This window comes from Zootoca vivipara, chromosome 8 (genome assembly GCF_965207765.1).
Source record: "Zootoca vivipara chromosome 8, rZooViv2.hap1.1, whole genome shotgun sequence".
NCBI lineage: Eukaryota > Metazoa > Chordata > Lepidosauria > Squamata > Lacertidae > Zootoca > Zootoca vivipara.
This window is the reverse complement of record NC_142591.1, coordinates 41,772,872-41,790,899: the sequence shown is the minus strand read 5'-3', so window position 1 is coordinate 41,790,899 and position 18,028 is coordinate 41,772,872. Positions and strand designations below refer to the sequence as shown.

General features: G+C 41.4%; 1 protein-coding gene and 1 long non-coding RNA gene across 2 annotated transcripts in view; one reads left to right on the top strand and one right to left on the bottom strand.

Annotated features, from left to right (window-relative positions):
* Positions 1-18,028, bottom strand: part of DLGAP1 (DLG associated protein 1) — a 104,940-nt gene that overhangs the window by 27,804 nt on the left and 59,108 nt on the right. The window contains exons 5-6 of the mRNA XM_035124393.3: positions 3,912-4,285; positions 645-733 (exon numbers count right to left, since the gene is read on the bottom strand). Coding sequence (XP_034980284.1) covers positions 645-733; positions 3,912-4,285 — 463 coding nt within the window. The remainder of the gene's footprint in view (positions 1-644; positions 734-3,911; positions 4,286-18,028) is intronic.
* Positions 14,752-16,207, top strand: LOC148684828 (uncharacterized). The gene is made up of 3 exons (XR_015951459.1): positions 14,752-14,872; positions 15,172-15,245; positions 16,077-16,207. It is a non-coding gene; the product is annotated as an uncharacterized LOC148684828 (long non-coding RNA).

Below are 18,028 nucleotides of genomic sequence, written 5' to 3'. Positions count from 1 at the left end.
TGGGGGAGGATTGCCCAGAGTTGTTGAGCTTTTTTTGGGGGGGGGTTTGCCAATAATCGCTTACCTGCCTGACCACCACTGCCAATCACACGCCTCAACAAAGCCACCAATCATCTGCCCACTTGCTGCCAACAACCGCCAATCGGCCATCCACTTGCCGCAGCAGCAGCCAATCGCCAGCAGACCACTTGCCGCAGCAGCAGCCAATCACCAGCAGACCACCAACCACCCGGCCAATTGCTGATTACATCTCCTGCTCGCGGCTGCTACCAATCAAACGTCCCCGCTCTGCATTATCTGTGTATAAGACGACCCCCAATTTTTAATAATCATATTTAATTTTAAAAACCTCATCTTATACATGGGAAAATACAGTATAGATTTCATTTGGGAAGGGCTACAGTGGGCTTTCATTATGTTTGTTGTGTCTTTGTTTCTTTATTTTACCTTAGGATCATGTCACTACTTGCTTTTGCCAAGGATGCACATATTAAAGAATGTCCATCAAAAACCCACCGTCTTATGAAAGCACAGTTGATTAATGTGTTTGTGTAATTTAACACCAACATTAAATTGCTTCCCACACCATCAGCATTACTGAAAAGACAGTGGACTGTAAAATATCAAATTAATATTTTGCTTACCACTTCTCCTCCTCTACTTGAACACCTATGGATTGGAACTTACTGGTTGCTCTGTTTTCGCTTGAGCTAGAAGATTCCTCTCCATCAACCTAATAGAATAACAAAATGCAAACAGAATTATGGCTTGTGCATATTATTATTGAAGGGCTTTGATGTGTTTCAGCACTTTCCCCTCAAAGCATCATTACAATTCCTTTTAAGGATCTCTGCACCAGATTGGCTGAAATCTATGAAAACTTTGGAGTAGCCCTCCTTGTCATGCTCCAATAGCACCTCCAGAAGATCTAATAGCATCTTCATTCATTATCCTTATCTGTGTCAAGAGGCAGTATGGTTGAACACCTGCTGAAGGCCGACACCACAGCAGGGCCCTACTGACAAGAGCTCACTAGAACTGCTGCTTCACCATTGCAACCTGTGCATTCACCTGCTTCTTACTCTGACCAAGGGGAAATAAAGAAGCAAAAAACAGCAGTGAGGAAAAAGAGGAGGAGTAGCTGACATTGCCTGCTTGCTCATTTGCTCTGTCACACTTTGCATTTTGCTAGTATATCACTACCCTGTATATTGTTTGTTGAAGTGCTCATTTGTTCTGGCAGGCAAGCATGTGACAGAAATGATGTGGAGGAGGAGCAGGAGCAGGAGCTGTCAGTACTGGCAGTGATGAGGTAAACCAGGCCTAAGCAAACTCCGGCCCTCCAGATGTTTTGGAACTACAATTCCCACCATCCCTAGCTAACAGGACCAGTGGTCAGGGATGATGGGAATTGTAGTCTCAAAACATCTGGAGGGCCGGAGTTTGCCTATGCCTGAGGTAAACTCACTGAGCTCAGGGTGCCTTGCCCAAAGACCCCTAAAATCCAGACCCATTGCTGGTTTGTCTCGACTGTACAGAACTTGTAGCAGGATCCTTAAAACAGTGACCAAGCATTACACTGCCTGGTACCTTTCTGAAAACTTATTTCCTCCACTCTGCTGCTTCCAAATTCTGGGAAGGCCTTCTCAGTGGCTGCTTTCTCTGGAGAAGTAAGACTGGCTCCCTGCTTGTTGTTCTTCCACAGGCAGGCGAATGAAGACTTTCTTATCCAACAGGCTTTTGGGAACTGACTGCTTTTAATGAAAGGGCTGGTGCTGTGCTATTTTTAATGGCAATAGAGTTTTTTCTACTTCCTTCTTTTGAGTGTTGTCACTTGTTTGCTACTGTAAAGCTTGGCTTAGCTGAAACTCTGCAAATGGCCTGGAATTATGAGTATTTTACCACATCTAAGGCAAGCTGACACACTTATTTAGTTAATAGTCAACATGAGAATTATTAGTTAAAAAGCATCTTCCAACGAGTCCCTTTCTATTGGTAATTGGATTAAGTCTAAACTTACATTTCCTGAGACACATATTCACCTTTCCCCATGAGTCATCTGCTGACAGTTCCCTCAGTCATCTGATATGAATTCTGATCCCTGTGATCTCCCTGCTACTCTTCAGTGGTAAAATTGGGCTGTGATGCCTGTGGGCAGTTCACTACCCCAGCCATTTGTCCCTTTAATGTTCCATCTACCCAATCCTATCTTTTCAAACAAGACCACCCCTTTTGTGTGACGAGGCTGAAAGAATTCCCCCCCTAATAACTCACAACAGACACAATATTTTAGGTTTGGTTTTTTGGCATTATTTTGGCCACAACACATCCTTACAACTGGGCACCATTCAGCACCCACTTTGTTCAGTCCTGTGGTTACTGTGCTCACTAAACTGTTGCTTCTCCAAGGAAGCAAGAATTCTTCTTCATCGTAGCCAGGACCCTAACCATTTGCCTCCACACTGTACCAGTGTGCTTAGAGTCCCAGACTAGAACTGGAGAGACCAGATTCAAGTCCTCACTGAGCCATGAAACTCACTGAATGACTTTGGCTCTGAGCTTATCCACACTTATTCCTTTGCCCTGCTCTTTCCAGGTTTTTGTTTGTCTGTTTTTGAATTGGAGCAAACATCAGTTCGGGTTTTCCGTGGATTGACATTTGCTCTGCTGAGCTTTACAGAGTGGGGTTTCGTTGGAAAAGCTCTGGAGCAAAACAGGAAAGGGTGCTTGGGCATGGAGCTTTAAATCACAAACTGGAGGAAATATAAGAGTGGATGAGCCCTCCCTCCCTTTCTCCCAGCCTAATTTCTAATACAAGGTTACTTTGGATACGAAATTGGAGGCAGGGAGGGGGAGAATGAATGAATAAGTAAAATACTACAACTGTACAATGCAGGGGAAGAATCCTGTATGCTTTCATTCCCCAGGTGAAAACTGCATCTGACATTACAGCTGGCCACTTTGGAGAGAATGCTAGTCCCTGCACATTTCATAGAATCATAGAATTGAAGCGTTGGAAGGGACCCTGATCAGATGAAAGTTTAATTTATTTTAAACAAGGGTGAATCAGACAGATCTTATCCTTGTGACCTCCCCTGCTGATTTAACAGCTAAATGGAACAATGCTGCTGCATTCAAGTGAGTAACAGTTGTTATGTGATGCATGAATAAGCAGTGACAATTCAGCTAAACTGGCTGAAAACATTTCTCTGGTGACAGTGCAGTGTAAATCATTGTTTTACACATTCTCTTTCAGTGATTTCATTCATGCTTTCCTGACTCCTGCTGGGTTATGAATCAGAGCTTTAGGCTTCTGTGTGCTAATTCAAATAAGTAGAATATATATATATCCCAGAAACCACGCTACATCCCTACATAGAATCATAGAGTTGGAAGAGACCACAAGGGCTATCCAGTCCAACCCCCTGCCAAGCAGGAAACACCATCAAAGCATTCCTGACATATGGCCGTCAAGCCTCCGCTTAAAGACCTCCAAAGAAGGAGACTCCACCACACTCCTTGGCAGCAAATTCCACTGCCGAACAGCTCTTACTGTCAGGAAGTTCTTCCTAATGTTTTCTTTCTTGTAGTTTGAATCCATTGCTCCGTGTCTGCTTCTCTACAGCAGCAGAAAACAACTTTTCTCCCTCCTCTATATGACATCCTTTTATATATTTGAACATGGCTATCATATCACCCCTTAACCTTCTCTTCTCCAGGCTAAACATGCCCAGCTTCAAGTTTATGCTTCAAGTTTAGTTAATCAAACCTGAAGGTTTGTAATGTCAGATGCAGTTATTTGGGTTATGTAAAATACAGCAGAAATGGAAAAGGATTAATAGCTGAACTATTCTGGAGATCAAATAATGGCACTACCAGTTACGGTGCAAGCCTCTGCATTTTATCTGTACCTGTATTCCGATGGATAGACATCTGTTTTTCTTGAAATGATCTCTCTTCCTGTCATCTGCAGTAACCGTGGCAACAGTGGTGGTGGTGGTGACAGTAGTAGTGTTGTTGCCCATATGCTGGCTGGCAGGGCCATGGATCTGTGCGTTAGCTGCTTCAATAGCGGCTGTCAGTGCCTTCATACTGTCCAAGCTTTCTGTAGAGTTGCTAAGTCCCGACTGACTGATAATATCTCCCCTTTGCCCATGTCCGTCCATGTAGGCGTCTTGAGCAGATTCCGTGCTGCTCTGGGCTGTGATGGAGATAAAAGGTTTGGTGGAGGTTCTTGGCGGAACAGGAGGTGGTGTCTTCTTATAAGTGGTAATGCAAGAGGAAACTACACAAAATGAAAACAAATCATAATGTAGGTAGAAAAGCTAAGGTGTTAATCTCTTTCTCCATTTTAAACCCACAGTACTGACTCAAAGCAAACAAGCTTCACATCAGAAAGAATTTTGCTAGTCTATTTTAAGAAACAAAATTATTCCTAAATTTATTTATTTATTTTGCATCTGACCATATGAAAAGTTCCAAAGACAGATACATCATTTCCTTGGTTTAGCAGCTGCTTGTATTCCCATATAACTGGTTGATATTAAGGGAGAAAGCCGCAATAATTAAAATCCTTCCTCTAGATTATGAGTAGCTAACCTGTGCCCCTCTAGATGTCATTGGACTCCAGCTTCCTTCATTCCAAATCAGCTGAACTCAATGGGTCTTCTTAATACACATGAATAGGATTCCAGTGTTAGAAATGAAGCATCTTATTTATTGGCTAGTCCAAGATATTACTAGGTTCAAGACCTAGCAGCAAAGAACTTAGTTAAATGTCAGGAATTATGGGAGTTGTAGTCCAATAGCACCTGAAAGGTCACCGATTCCCCATTTCTGAATCACAGCATTTACACCTTTTGCGTGCAAATTAAATTCTGATAGACATCATCTATATATATATTGCTGAAAAGGAAAATTAAGTTTTGCATATTCATAAATAACACATTACACAAATCACGACCCAGCAGTACTTTTGAACACTGGGCAATGAATTAGCAGGAAACTCCACTATTGGGGAAAGGGGGTTGTAAGACTGTCAGAATGTGTCATGCTTTAACTTGCAAAAACAGGATTCAAGCCATGGAGCACTATGAAGAAAAGCTATCAGCATTGCAATCCTAAAAATACGAACTCAGATGTCAGTTTCATTGAGTTCAATGGGGTTTATTCCCATGTAAATATGTCCAGGATTGCAACTTTAGATGCATAATTCCCTGTGAGTGATGTGGTGGCTTAGAATTCTACACCAACCTGGTATCAGTCATGTGAGCAGATAGCTTAAATGCTGTAACTGGAAAAATATGCAGATGAGGCAAATTGCCATAAATTTGTTTTAATTACAAAGGCATATCCATTTCCAACTCAAAATATGCCATGTAGGTGAAGGCCAGATACAGACAATTTTTGAATTCCATTCTCTGAATGTCTCCTGCACTCTCTGAAGAGTCTCCCACATTATGCTCCTTCCACTTCTATTTTCATCTTCCACAACACTTTCCCTGTTACAAAAGCCTTGGTCGAATATTCCAAAGTAGAGAAGATGCCCTTGAACTCTGGCAGTTAGCATGCATTCTCCCACCCACGTAATCTTTCCCCAAAAGGTGGCTTTGAACTCACCTCCTGCTGCTAAAGTGTTTTCCTGGTTTATAAATTTATTATGACAAGAATACAAGGAAAGGACGTAAAAAGGTGAATCTAATAGATTCTCCAAAGAGCCTCCCAGTGATATGATCAGGCATGGATTAGCTTTCATAAATAATATGTTCAATAAATTTTACATGCTAAAACAAGGAAACAGGGAGGGGAAAGGCACAAAGGAAAGATTGTTTGAAACAAGTTAATGCAAAACCTTTCTTTTCCTGGAGTCACATTTGTGCAGCAGAAACAGACAGGCTGGGAATCATAGGTGGGGCGGGGGGGGGGAGAGCCCCAGGCTCTTCATTACTGGAAATGATGTAAACTACTTGCCACTCCTTTGCTGAAACTACAACAAAACAAAGCTAAAGACATGGCCTTCAGCACATGCTTCTAAATGTCAGCGCTGACTAGAGGTCTTAAAGTGTTCGTGGTGAGCCAGTGAACTGCGTGCTTCGGTTTTATTTCCAAACACTCCAAGAGCCTAGCAACTTGAGACATGGCAACATGTCGCTTCTTTAAAAGGCATTTCGTTTTATGTTAACTGCAACATTTTGAGGAAAAAACAGGGTTTTACCACAGAGACCAAAAGAAGAAAAGATTTGATAACTTGACACTTTATGTTTCTGGGCCAACAGCAGTTGCCAAGTCCCGCAAGGCAATGTGCAGTCTGCAAAGAATAAAAGAGTTTTACATCACTCCCCGGGATAGGGAGAAGACGGTGGCAACGGTGGTCAAAACAAATGCCAGCCAGATTGATTTGGCTGAAACAGGTAGCCTCAGCAGAGAAAACTGGGTTCCACTTCAGTTTGGTATGTGGTCTCAAATTGAAGAACCATAATTTTAGTTACAGGTAGGTAGCCGTGTTGGTCTGAGTCGAAGCAAAATAAAAAAATTCCTTCAGTAGCACCTTAAAGACCAACTAAGTTTATATTTTGGTATGAGCTTTCGTGTGCATGCACACTTCTTCAGATACCACTTCTTCACTATTCTGCCGCATCTCCTAATTAATAAATTGAGAACGTCAGCAGTCTGCTTCAGTGGTTGTTGCAATGATAAAAGAGGTTAGGAACAGCCCTTCAAATGCTGAAAAGGGAGAGGGGTACACTTGACTTTGCCTCTGCTACCATGCCTGTCAGCCTTGCCCCCCCCCCCCCGCCATGCACTCAGTGAGCTTGAGAGGAGATTTCTGTTGGCCCAGGATTCTGCCTTCTTCATAGCTCAAAAATCTAGTTTGAGCTTTATTAAGAAAGACAATGTAAACATTAGCTTTGACTTAACGAGGAACCTTTGTCACACTTCTGTTACCTGATGGGAGAATATTTATCCCAACGGAAAAAGGGGAGAGGGTTTCTTTTAGCAACTAATGGTTGCAAAACACTTAGTCATGGAACAGGAATTTAAAACAAGGAGTGCCAACCATAAAGCACAGAAGGAAGTAAAAGAGCAAACTACTTCCAGGCTCGCTTAATAGTTAATAACAAGCGTTAATAACAAAGGTTGCACTGTAAGTGTGTTTCAGCATGTTGTACATTCCCCAGGAAGCAAAGAAAAAATATGATATTGGAGTCACAGACTATGTAGTTACTCCACAACTGGGTGATGCCAAAAAATAAGACTGACAAACACACAATTGACAGAAACATGTACATCCCCCCCCACTTTTAATTCCTGGAATAGCTTCCTCGTGAGGTGATAGCCTAGGTAGGACTAGGCAATGGGCAGGCCATTAAGGGAACAAAACAGCTCAGCCCCAGGGGGTGAAAAGTATGGGACCCCCTCCCTCAACTGGATGATAGTTAAAAAGACATTAACATAAATGGGGAATAAATTCAACTAGTCTAGAAACATTAACTCCAATATTTTTAAACCTCCAATATGCCCATCATTATGATAGTCAGAATATGCAGGTGGAAAGACATTGTAAGCAACTAAGAAATGCAGTGAAAAACCACAAGGAAAACTTTAATAAAAATTATTATTTTGAAAATGCAGTTAAAATCTTCCAGAGGCAAATATCACCTCCTTTATTCATATCTATACTCCTGTTCAGATTTCCAATTGCTGGAAGTAGCACAACTTTTTTCCTGATTGTGAGCTTAGGCTGGTATCCTTTCCTCAGAGATGTCCATCGAGACTTCTCTTGGGTTCTGACTGTGGTTGTGGCCAGCTTCACAGCATCTATGAACTCAATATATGTGGATAAGATAAGGACTGTGGGTTGAATCTAGCAATACCATATATATTTTTTTAAAAAAAAGAAAAACTTCTGCTAATTAGCAAAACACTATTTGAAGTATACTTTAGGCTTTTTTCATACAAACATTTAAATTGATTTATGCATATCCAGTACTTGTAAAATCAAATGTGACTGGAATGCCTCCTTCCATCCTGCTTTTACAATACACATAAATTATACATTTCACACTGAAAGAAATTCTTCCGGTCACTTGCAAAAACATACAAATGGAAGTGCATTTCCAGGTGGCTTCTCTCTCTATCCCCTTAAATTTACACCTAACACACAAGAACAGTCTTAAGGGTGCAACAAACTGGGCTCTATCTATCTATCTATCTATCTATCTATCTATCTATCTATCTATCTATCTATCTATCTATCTCTATCATCTATCATCTTCATTTCAGAGTTCCTTCCAAAGAAAAGAGGAAAGGATTACTACATAGCCAATCAGGGTGTATTTTTGTTCCATAATTTGCCTTCTGGAAGAGCTAGAGACTTGCTTTACTTTTATTTATTTTTAAAAATGAAACTTCAGACTATGGGGCCTCTTGCAGCCATGGACTGAGGTGCAATTACTCCAATTGTGCCATGAATAATCTGACGTAATGAAACAAATGTAAGAAAAGAATTGAGACAATATTAGGAAAACAGATTTTGTCCTGTTCTCAAGTCAAAGTTCCCTTGTGATGCATATCTGAAAAAGGAAAAAAAATTGGAGCTTGATGTATTGCAAGGAAAAAAATGTTTACAGCATCTCTCCTATAAAGAATTTTTTTGACTACTTCTATTAATTTTTGTAGGCAAGCCTGTTCCCCTTTCCTGAATAAGAAACATGCACATGTAATCATGAGTCCTAATGGCACAAAAACAAGTTGCAAATAGTTGCCAGGGCAACAAATTCCTAGCTATCAGATTGAATACCATCTGCCCCCAAATGAGTCCTGTTGACAATACATTTACAATCACCCTGGGGCCCAGATAAAACCATTCCAATAAATCAGGGATACCAAACACCTATTGTCTTAAGTCTGTGGCTAATGCCAAGTCAGTAGCACTCATTGTTTCAGAAAGTAAAGGATTAAGCCAAGGAAGGGAAGGGGGGGGAAGGGGGTCCTGGGATACATGAAAGTTGAGAGACTACCAGGCCAAGTTTGTGGTTTAAACAAATGAGCTAAGTGAAAAGCATTCTATTCCCCCCCCCCTTAGTGTCACATATCCCTGGACACAATAAAAAAATGTATTTGGCCTGGGTCATGTAATGGGGTGTGAGGGTCTCTCTAAGGACAGTTTCGCTGCATGTGAGACTTCAGACATAGAATGTGCTGGTTCTAGGGCATACTGTGCACAGTCAAGCCCTGGGCTCACTTTCTATGTTATTATGGGGCTTCAGATTACATTTCTTTACTTGAATTATTCCAGGCCTGTCAACAGCTTAAAGACTTCATAGCGGGACAACTGCCTGGCTTTTTAACTGTTTATGTGATTAATGAAGCCATAAAAAATTACTATACTAGTATCTCAGTGCAGGTGCTATTTTGAGGATAAAGAATTAACGGCAACATGTTTGCTTAGTTCAATAGCTACATGCCTTTCTTTTTTGGGATGACAGTGAAGTATTTTGAAATGCATTCTTGACTTGTGTGATTTACTGTAAAAAAATCCCCCTCAGCAGTGAAATAAGTCCTGAATAGACCTAACATAGAGAAAGCTTTTTAATTAAAAGCTGGTTACAAAATCTGCACTTCTGTTTCATAGCTGCCAAGTTATCCCTTTTTTAAGGGATTTTCCCTTATGCTCAATAGGATTCCTCGTGAGAAAAGGGAAAACTTGGCAGCTACCGGTATGCTGTTTCAGTGTATCTGATGAAGTGTGCATGCACACGAAAGCTCATACCAAAATAAAAACTTAGTTGGTCTTGAAGGTGCTACTGAAGGAATTTTTTATTTTGTTTCGACTCAGACCAACACGGCTACCTACCTGTAACTAAAATCTGCACTGTAAAAGTTGAGTCTCAAAAGCCTGGCACCCCATTTCTAAACCCCTCATTCTGCTATGGGTACACTTATGCTTGAGGAGCATAATATAGTGTTCTTAAGATTTAACATTTATAAAAGCTGCACTGAAAGAATAATGGTAAGACTCCAGTATATATGAATGAATGAATGAATGAATGAATGAATGAACTATGCTGCCCAAAAAGAACACAGTGGCTAGTGGAAATTTAGGTATCCTAACAGAAACAAGGCAAAATACATTTGTTTTTAACTGGTAGGCAGTAAAATAATTTGTTTGTAAAAAAAGCATGTGTGTAAAAAAGACATGATAGTAAATTTGTTGATCATGGTGCTTAACACACAGTGGAGAAGTTTCACATTTGTACAGATTTAAATGTAGCTTTTCAAGCTTAGTTGAATACTACCTGTAATATTTTGTCATTATTTGGAAGACAGATCACTGGGTTTATAATCAGAATCTACCTACTCTTCATTGAAAAATGTCTTCCAAATGACATATGTAAGCCATTTTAGACTGCAATGCTAAGCATGGTTATTTAGAATTTGTAAAAAAATCCATTCCAGTAGAGAGACCAACTTAGTTTGTCATAGGTTGTTTTTTTTTTACTACGTCAGACCAACACGGCTACCTTCCTGTAACTAGAACTATCTATGTGATACTGAAATCCACAGGACAAGTCTAAGAACATATGTTTGTAAGCTTAAAATGTACAGTATGTACTAAAATAGCTTACATGAGAGTAGCATGTAACAATATTTTGACTGCAAACAATAAGAATGAAAATCGCTTCTTATAGTCCCAATGTATGAAAATATATTTATTACCCTAGGTGAGTGGAATACATTTTGTCAAGTACATACCGGTAGCATCATGATTAACTTGCCATTTCCTGAACAGGCCTAAACGGTGGGATCACATCAGTGTGAGATGGATTCTGTTACTTTAAGGGGATTTACATTGTCTCTTAAGCTAGCAATTCCTTTTATCTTTGCTGAACAAAAGGAGAAAAGAAAGCCTATAGGAGGTCTTGACTGCTTGGTTTGTGGCTCTTTACAGATTGAGTCAAGCCTTACATATTAAACAGAATCTAAATTTCAAATATGTAAAAATGTTCTCTCAGTGTTAACTAAAGATGATACTTATTATTCAGGTTTAGATCTCTATCAGATGATATAGTGCAGGCATGTCCAACAGGTAGATCACTAGACGTCTGTGGTAGATCACCGGTAGATCAGTTGCTCCCCCCCAAAGAAGCTAAAAAACTTTGACTCCCCTAAAAAAAGCTCAATATCTTTGCCCTGCACCCTTAAAATGATCTGAACCACCCAAAACAGGGCTTTCCTTCCTAAAAAAAGCTCAATGTTGCCAATGTTGCTTTCCTCTTCCCTAAAGAAGTTCAACAACTTTTATGTGAACCCCCAAAACAGGGCTTTCATTCCTAAAAAAAAGCTCAACAACTTTGACCTGAACCCCCCAAAAGGGGGTAGATCTCTGCCAGGAAGTTGGCCACCCAGATATAGTGAATGCAGGTTTCCGCCTCGAATTTCTGCATAATGGCTTTTTAAAGTATCTGCCACACAGTGACTGGAGTTCAAAGGGCTGCATTCATATTCCAGCAAAGTACAGTATGGGCTTTCAACTGCCCTGTTCCAGTGATAGCCTCCCAAGACCCCTGGAACACCAAGAACCCTCCAAATAAGGCACAGGGGAGCCTGCTATGGTAGGAAAAATTAAGTGTAGCCAGGTGGCAGTGCAGAGAGCGGTAAGATAAGAACATTCAGAGTAAGGAAACTGGGTTCAAGACTGCCTCTGTCTATTACAGCCACACTTCTTCCCCAGGTGGCTAGATGCAAAAGAGGGATAAATTGTGAAATTGTTTGCACATTGGGAGAATGTTCCACTGATCTTACTGCCAGATTTATATGTACAGACTTGAACTATTAAGCAGCAGCTCCTACTTGGGAACAAGTCCCGCAGAAGTACATGGGACATAAATCTGAGCAAATGTGGACGGTAATATAAATCAACATAATAGGTTTCTGGCATGCTGTTATGGCAGTCATGATATGTGATGTGTCACACATTCTCCACACAGGAACAACAATTTCTTAATCTATTTCTCTGGTAAATCTCTAGATTCCACATAAAAGTTCATTTGTACTGTCCTACCCTGTGTGTGTGTGTTTATGTTTTGAGAATTCTGCATTTGTGATATATACTAGATAGGATTATAAAGTGTGGGCTGTATATACTGTATTTTCATCTGTACTGATTTTTCTGTGCATGTGTTGTTGTTGTTGTTGTTGTTGTTAATATATATGCCGCCCTATACGCGGAGGTCTCAGGATGGGTCACAGAATAAAATCAGAATATAAAACCACAAAATACATAATCAAAATAAAAACAACAACACAATAACCCAATCTCCCCCATAACTACTTTATGAATGCCATACACTCTGCTCTCATGGAGATTTTTCTAGATTTATTGTGTGAAATCATGGGGAGCCTTATGCATTTGTGGAGACCCTGGTTTGTGGTTTTTGGGGACACTGAAGGGGCTTGCAGGTCCCTCCAATTCTGCAAAGCTTTAGCATTACTGTACTGAATTGTGTTTTCCATGGAGTACAGGGCAAATGTAAACATTGTAACTGGAGGCACATCCCATGGTAATTCAAGTGGTAAATTTATGGCAACCTGCCAGCTGCTTAAGCAGCTTCTTCTGAAGTTACAAAGTATACTGTATTGCCACATTGCTCTTTGTTTAAGAGCATGGGGTTGTGAAACTTAAAATCTTTGTGCAGTCCTCTCAAAAGGCAGTTTTCAAACGGAAAGGTATCACCTAATCTATTTTGTGTCTTTTACTTCCTCCTAAAACAAGTAATACTCACTGACCTGCTAGATAACCTTCCAACTGAGCTAATGCAGCTGCGTCAACAGATAAGGACATGAAAGAAACCTGCTGGATCAGAACAAAGACCCATCTAGTCCAGCACCCCGTTCTCCCAGTGTCAACCAGATGTCTATGAGATGCCCCAAAATAGGAGCTGAGAGCAACACCACACCCCCAATTTGTGATTCCCAGCAACTAGTACATAAAGGTGGTGGCATCTTTCCACCTGGCCTAGTGGTTTGGGCCCAGACTCACCAGCCCCACTATATTAAATATGTATGCTGTAGTTGACCTCCTTTGTAATGTTGGGGTTTTGTTTTTGAAATCTTTAAGATAATATTTCAGTTTTCTGTTATGTTGCTTTGACTGTATACTCTATATTTGGTCTCCAGATCATTTTATTTATGTTTTATTGATTTAATATGCTGTAAACCGCTTTGAGATTTTTCTTAAAAATATAAAGCGGTATAGAAATTAAATAAATAAGTAAAACTGATGTGTGCTGAATTTTTTTTTTTAAAAAAACCCACTTGAAACCAAGCAAATATTCAGAGATGCAATTTTAAACTGGTAGCACAAGTTATGTGACAGCAACCCCTGCCTGCTTGTGGTTGTGAAATTTTACTTGCATTGCTTGATTTCACAGTATCATCAGTGCCAGAAACAATCTGGGAGAGTCTCCCGGTGTTCAGCAACATCTGGGCCTTGGATCAATGAGCCCTCTCTGAGCTCTCCACCATCACCTTCCCTTCCCATACCTAATTGGATGAACACTCTGGAGATTCCCAGAATTGCAGTCAAAGGAATTACATTCCTTGTGGTTCCTGGCAGCCCTGGATGTGCATGTAGCACTGGAGGAGATCCTGGGTTTCTGTCACCATGCTTTTAGCATAGGCTGCTGCCTGGGATTTCTGTTGAAACCAGTGGCAAACCTCTGGTTCAATGCAGATCAACAGTGCCACCTAGAGTGTCAGGAATTGTGCACCTTGCACGGTGCAGCCTTAATCGACAGCTATTCATTGTTTTGCTTCTGAATAAACACCAGCAAGTTAATCCCTTTCTCCCAAAGGCTAGCTGGCTAGCTCTTTCATCATGTATGTGCAGAGTCATTATGAAGGTGGAACTGGCCCTTAAGTAATTTTCTAACTGGATAACAAGCTGGCTAGCATCAGAAACAAAAAGCTTCTCTCCTCAATAGTACATACAACAATCCATCTTCACAAAGGAGTAGACTTTTGCAAGTTGATTTCCATTAAAATGTGAGAATTCACTCTAGAAGATGGTGCCAATGGATTGATACAGAACCAGAAATCTGCTTTATCTGAGGATATTGTGGACTGGCTGGATGCAGAGGAGTGGTGGAGGCACCAGCTGGGGAAGCCCCAAGGGAAGAAGGCTCAGAGCCAGAGGATTGGTGGTGGGATGCTGATGAATGATAAGAGTGACCAGACTGGGAGGAGGAGGTATCAGAAACTGAAGAGGTAACAGGGTTTAGTTAGCAGGAAGAGGCTGTGACAGAGAGGGAGGCAAAGAGGCAGAGATCAGGCAGGCTGCTGAAGCAGCCAGGGAAATTTTCCTCCTGCTGTGACCAGCTCCCTTTTCCCCTGGTCTTCCAGAACCCATAGAGAAGGCATCCCCAAACTTCGGCCCTCCAGGTGTTTTGGACTACAATCCCCATCATCCCTGATCACTGGTCCTGTTAGCTAGGGATCTTGGGAGTTGTAGGCAAAAACATCTGGAGGGCCGCAGTGTGGGGATGCCTGCCGTAGAGGTATGAAGAGGGAAGAGCAGAGACAGGAAAGATTAATCAGCCTCAGGCTGCTTGGGAAGAAACTGGGAGGGTGAGCCTTAGTGGGAAGGTGGGGATCTTCAGTCCTTGCAACTGCCTCATTGGCGTAAGATCTACTGGGAAGAGTTGCTGAGCAGTGCTGACTAGGCCTGAGCTGGTTTGTTTCTTTGAATAAAGAGTTAACTTCATTGGCGAGGAGTTACTGCTGACCTGCTCCTGACACCTGTCCTGACAGATTCTCTCTTCTGCAAGGAACTGGGCCACATGTTCTGAAACCTATGACTCTGCTCATGCAGGTAACATGCAAGGAGAAAAATTAGGGTGATTTTTAAATTTGAGTTGCAAGTCTCTCTGCATGATTGTTGCCTTCCTTTCCTCCTCCTTTTCCCACTGGTTCACCAAACAAACATTATTTTATATTTGGACATTTGGCTTCATTTGTTTAAAAATGTTTTTTTTTTAATACTAAAACTCTCCCCATCTGCTAAGGCTGTGTGGTTACACTACACCCATGTGTTATCAAAATATTTCACAAGGTTTTGTTAAGTACTGTGCCCTCTGGTAAAATAAATCCAAAGCTTCTCTCTTTGTTTAGAGTTGAGCTGAAGGGAGGAGCCCTTTGTAGTAGGGCTCAGAAGCTTCCCAAGCAGCTGAACAGCTTAGACTGCGGTAGGTACATAGTTCATCCTGTCTGGTGGGAGCCTTCTGCAGTTCTTCCTTTGGGGAACTTTTATACAAAAAAGGGGTATATGCCAGTAACACCCTTCCCCTGCCAGACACATCACAGAACCCTAGGAGAAAGGCAGAAACTATATGTCTACTTTCCCACCTCTGTAGTGATAGTGGGAAGAAAGGAGAAGCATGCCACCATATTTTCCACACTGTATTACAGTTCTACTTGGGCCACATTTAAACCATACATTTAAAGCACTATGGTACCACTTTCAACAGTCATGATGTTCCCCAGTGAATTCTAGCAGCTGTGATTTCTTAGGGGTGCTGAGAGTTGTTAGGAGACCCCTATTCCCTTCTCAGAGCTACAATTCCCAGAATTCTATAGGGAAAGGGGTTAACTGTTAAACCACTCTGGAAATTGTAGCTGTGGAAGGGAAATAGGGAACTCTTAACAACTCTCCTCACCCTTAGTAAACTACAGCTCCCAGAATGCTTTGGGGGAAGCCATGACTGTGGTATCATGGTATATGCCGTGAATGTGGGCTTGGTGTGAACAAGTCATCCACTTCGCCACAGAGGAGAGGGGACAGCTTCAGGTTCGAGCAGCCAGCTTGCTTATTGTGTGTGGGTGCCCACATAAGTTAAGATTTCTCTCTTACCCACACAGGCTAACTAAGGTTGAGTATAAGGATGTACTGTACTTAAAAGAAAGAAAAAAGGTAAAATAACACAAAAATATACATAATTCACCCTCGCCCCCCCCCCAAAGTTAGTAGTAGCTTTAATGCTATGTGGAAGTAATCTGATGCTGTTCTTCCCCATCAGAAGATGGATGGTCAAATACTGGCAATGCACTCATCAGAAGATGGATGGTCAAATACTGGCAAGCTGCAGCTGGACCTCGAGGTGACGAGGCCTTCCCTGGACCCTGCTTGAGTCATTGGGAGTCCTGTGTCTGGAGGACCAAGATACCTATTAAAAGTTGGTTGGACCTGCTGCCAAAAAGTCAAAGGAAACAGCCTTTGTGATCTCATGACACCAGAGAACTGATTACCTCTGCTTCGAGAACCTCCCCACAATTATGGTGAATGCAGTGTGCAAAGATTTTAGTAAACCAATCTCTGAGTTGTCTCTGCAATCCACGCATGTCCCCACAGATGATACAATATTTTTCTTCACAGGAAGCACATACTGTGTGGTTTATACACACTAGGATTTGAGGACAAAAACATTGATCACTGAAATGTATCTTTTCTGACTGACGGTTGAATAAAGAATGATGATGATGACATTGATCACTGGAAATACTCAGACTTTAAAGAATTCACTTGCAGGGGCATCAACCAATGTTTGCATCTCTCATAGTGAATATATCTGGCAGCTTAGCTACTGTAAGTTTTGCATGTATTATAATTGTACAGATGGGATTACCCCCAGTCACCTTTTGAGGTTAAAGTACTGACAATTTCTAATCTACACAACAACTTCTAATCAAACCATTCCAGGAAATCAAAGAAACACTCATACCCTTGAAGCTTGTGCTGGAATTTCTGCCAAATAGTTTATCTTGGTCAAGCCAAGTCCTCAACGGTACAACAAAATAAGCAGATGTGGTTAAGGCACATTTGTGTATGTGTGTGTGTGTGTGTGTGTGGGAGAGAGAGAGAGAGAGAGAGAGAGAGAGAGAGAGAGAGTTATAATAAAAAGGGTGTAGCAAGAATTTTTAATTTTTATTCAAGTCTGCCTAAATGTAGATCAATTACTGTTTTCACACAAATTTTCATGAAAACAGACTAAACAAAACCCATCAAATGTATTTTATATTTGGAGTGGAGCAGAAACAGCCATGCTATTCGCAACCTTTTCTCTCTTTTCCCTGAGGACATGCAGGAAATAGCTGCATCTTCTACACATGGCTTTTAGCTGTCACCAGTTTTGCTCCTTCCAGAGTATTGTAATGTTCAGGACATCCAGCACAGGGTCAACTTCCTTTGGAAGAGGGAGATCACTAGAAACCCATGCTGAATTCTGAAATAAGAGGATGGCTGAGCCTGAGAACTGGGGCCAGCCTAAGGCAGAGGTGAGACTTATGCAGCAATGTCTTGATTTATAGCTTATCCTCTTTCCTAGAAGGACTGTAGCTCTGGGGTAGATCGCATGCTTGCATGCAAAATGCCCCAGGTTCAATCCCTAGCAACATCAGGTTGGAAAGACTGGCGAGCTGTTGCAAGTCATTGTAGTAGGCCAGGGGTGGGAGACCTGTGGTTCTCCAGAGGTTTTGGACTTCCAGCTACCATCAATACCAGCCAGCATGATCAATGATGTGGAGGGTCACAGGTTTTCCCTTTCCTTGTGTAGACAATGCAGAGATAAAAGGCCTAATGGGCTGGACTTGTAACAAGGCAGCATCCTAGATTCACCCTACAAACAGCAGCTCTTAGCAGGGGACTGGATTAGCCATATGACAGAAATGATGTGCAGAAATGAAATGCAACCAAAACACTGGCCTAGAAACAGCCCTACATTCCAATCAACAACTTTTTCTTCTGAGAACACTGTTTATCAATATTGTGACTGTGACACAATAGAGGAATCTAAATCAATCCATATACCAAATAATTCTGTGACAAAGACCGACCAGGCCGGCCATAAAAACTGCTGCAACAGCAGAATCCTTTAGAAATGTGGGGATTGCATTAAAGAGAACACTTTGAAGAGCAGAGCACCAAGTACCAGCAGAAGGAAGTGCAGGGACAATTTAATAGCTGACATGGGAA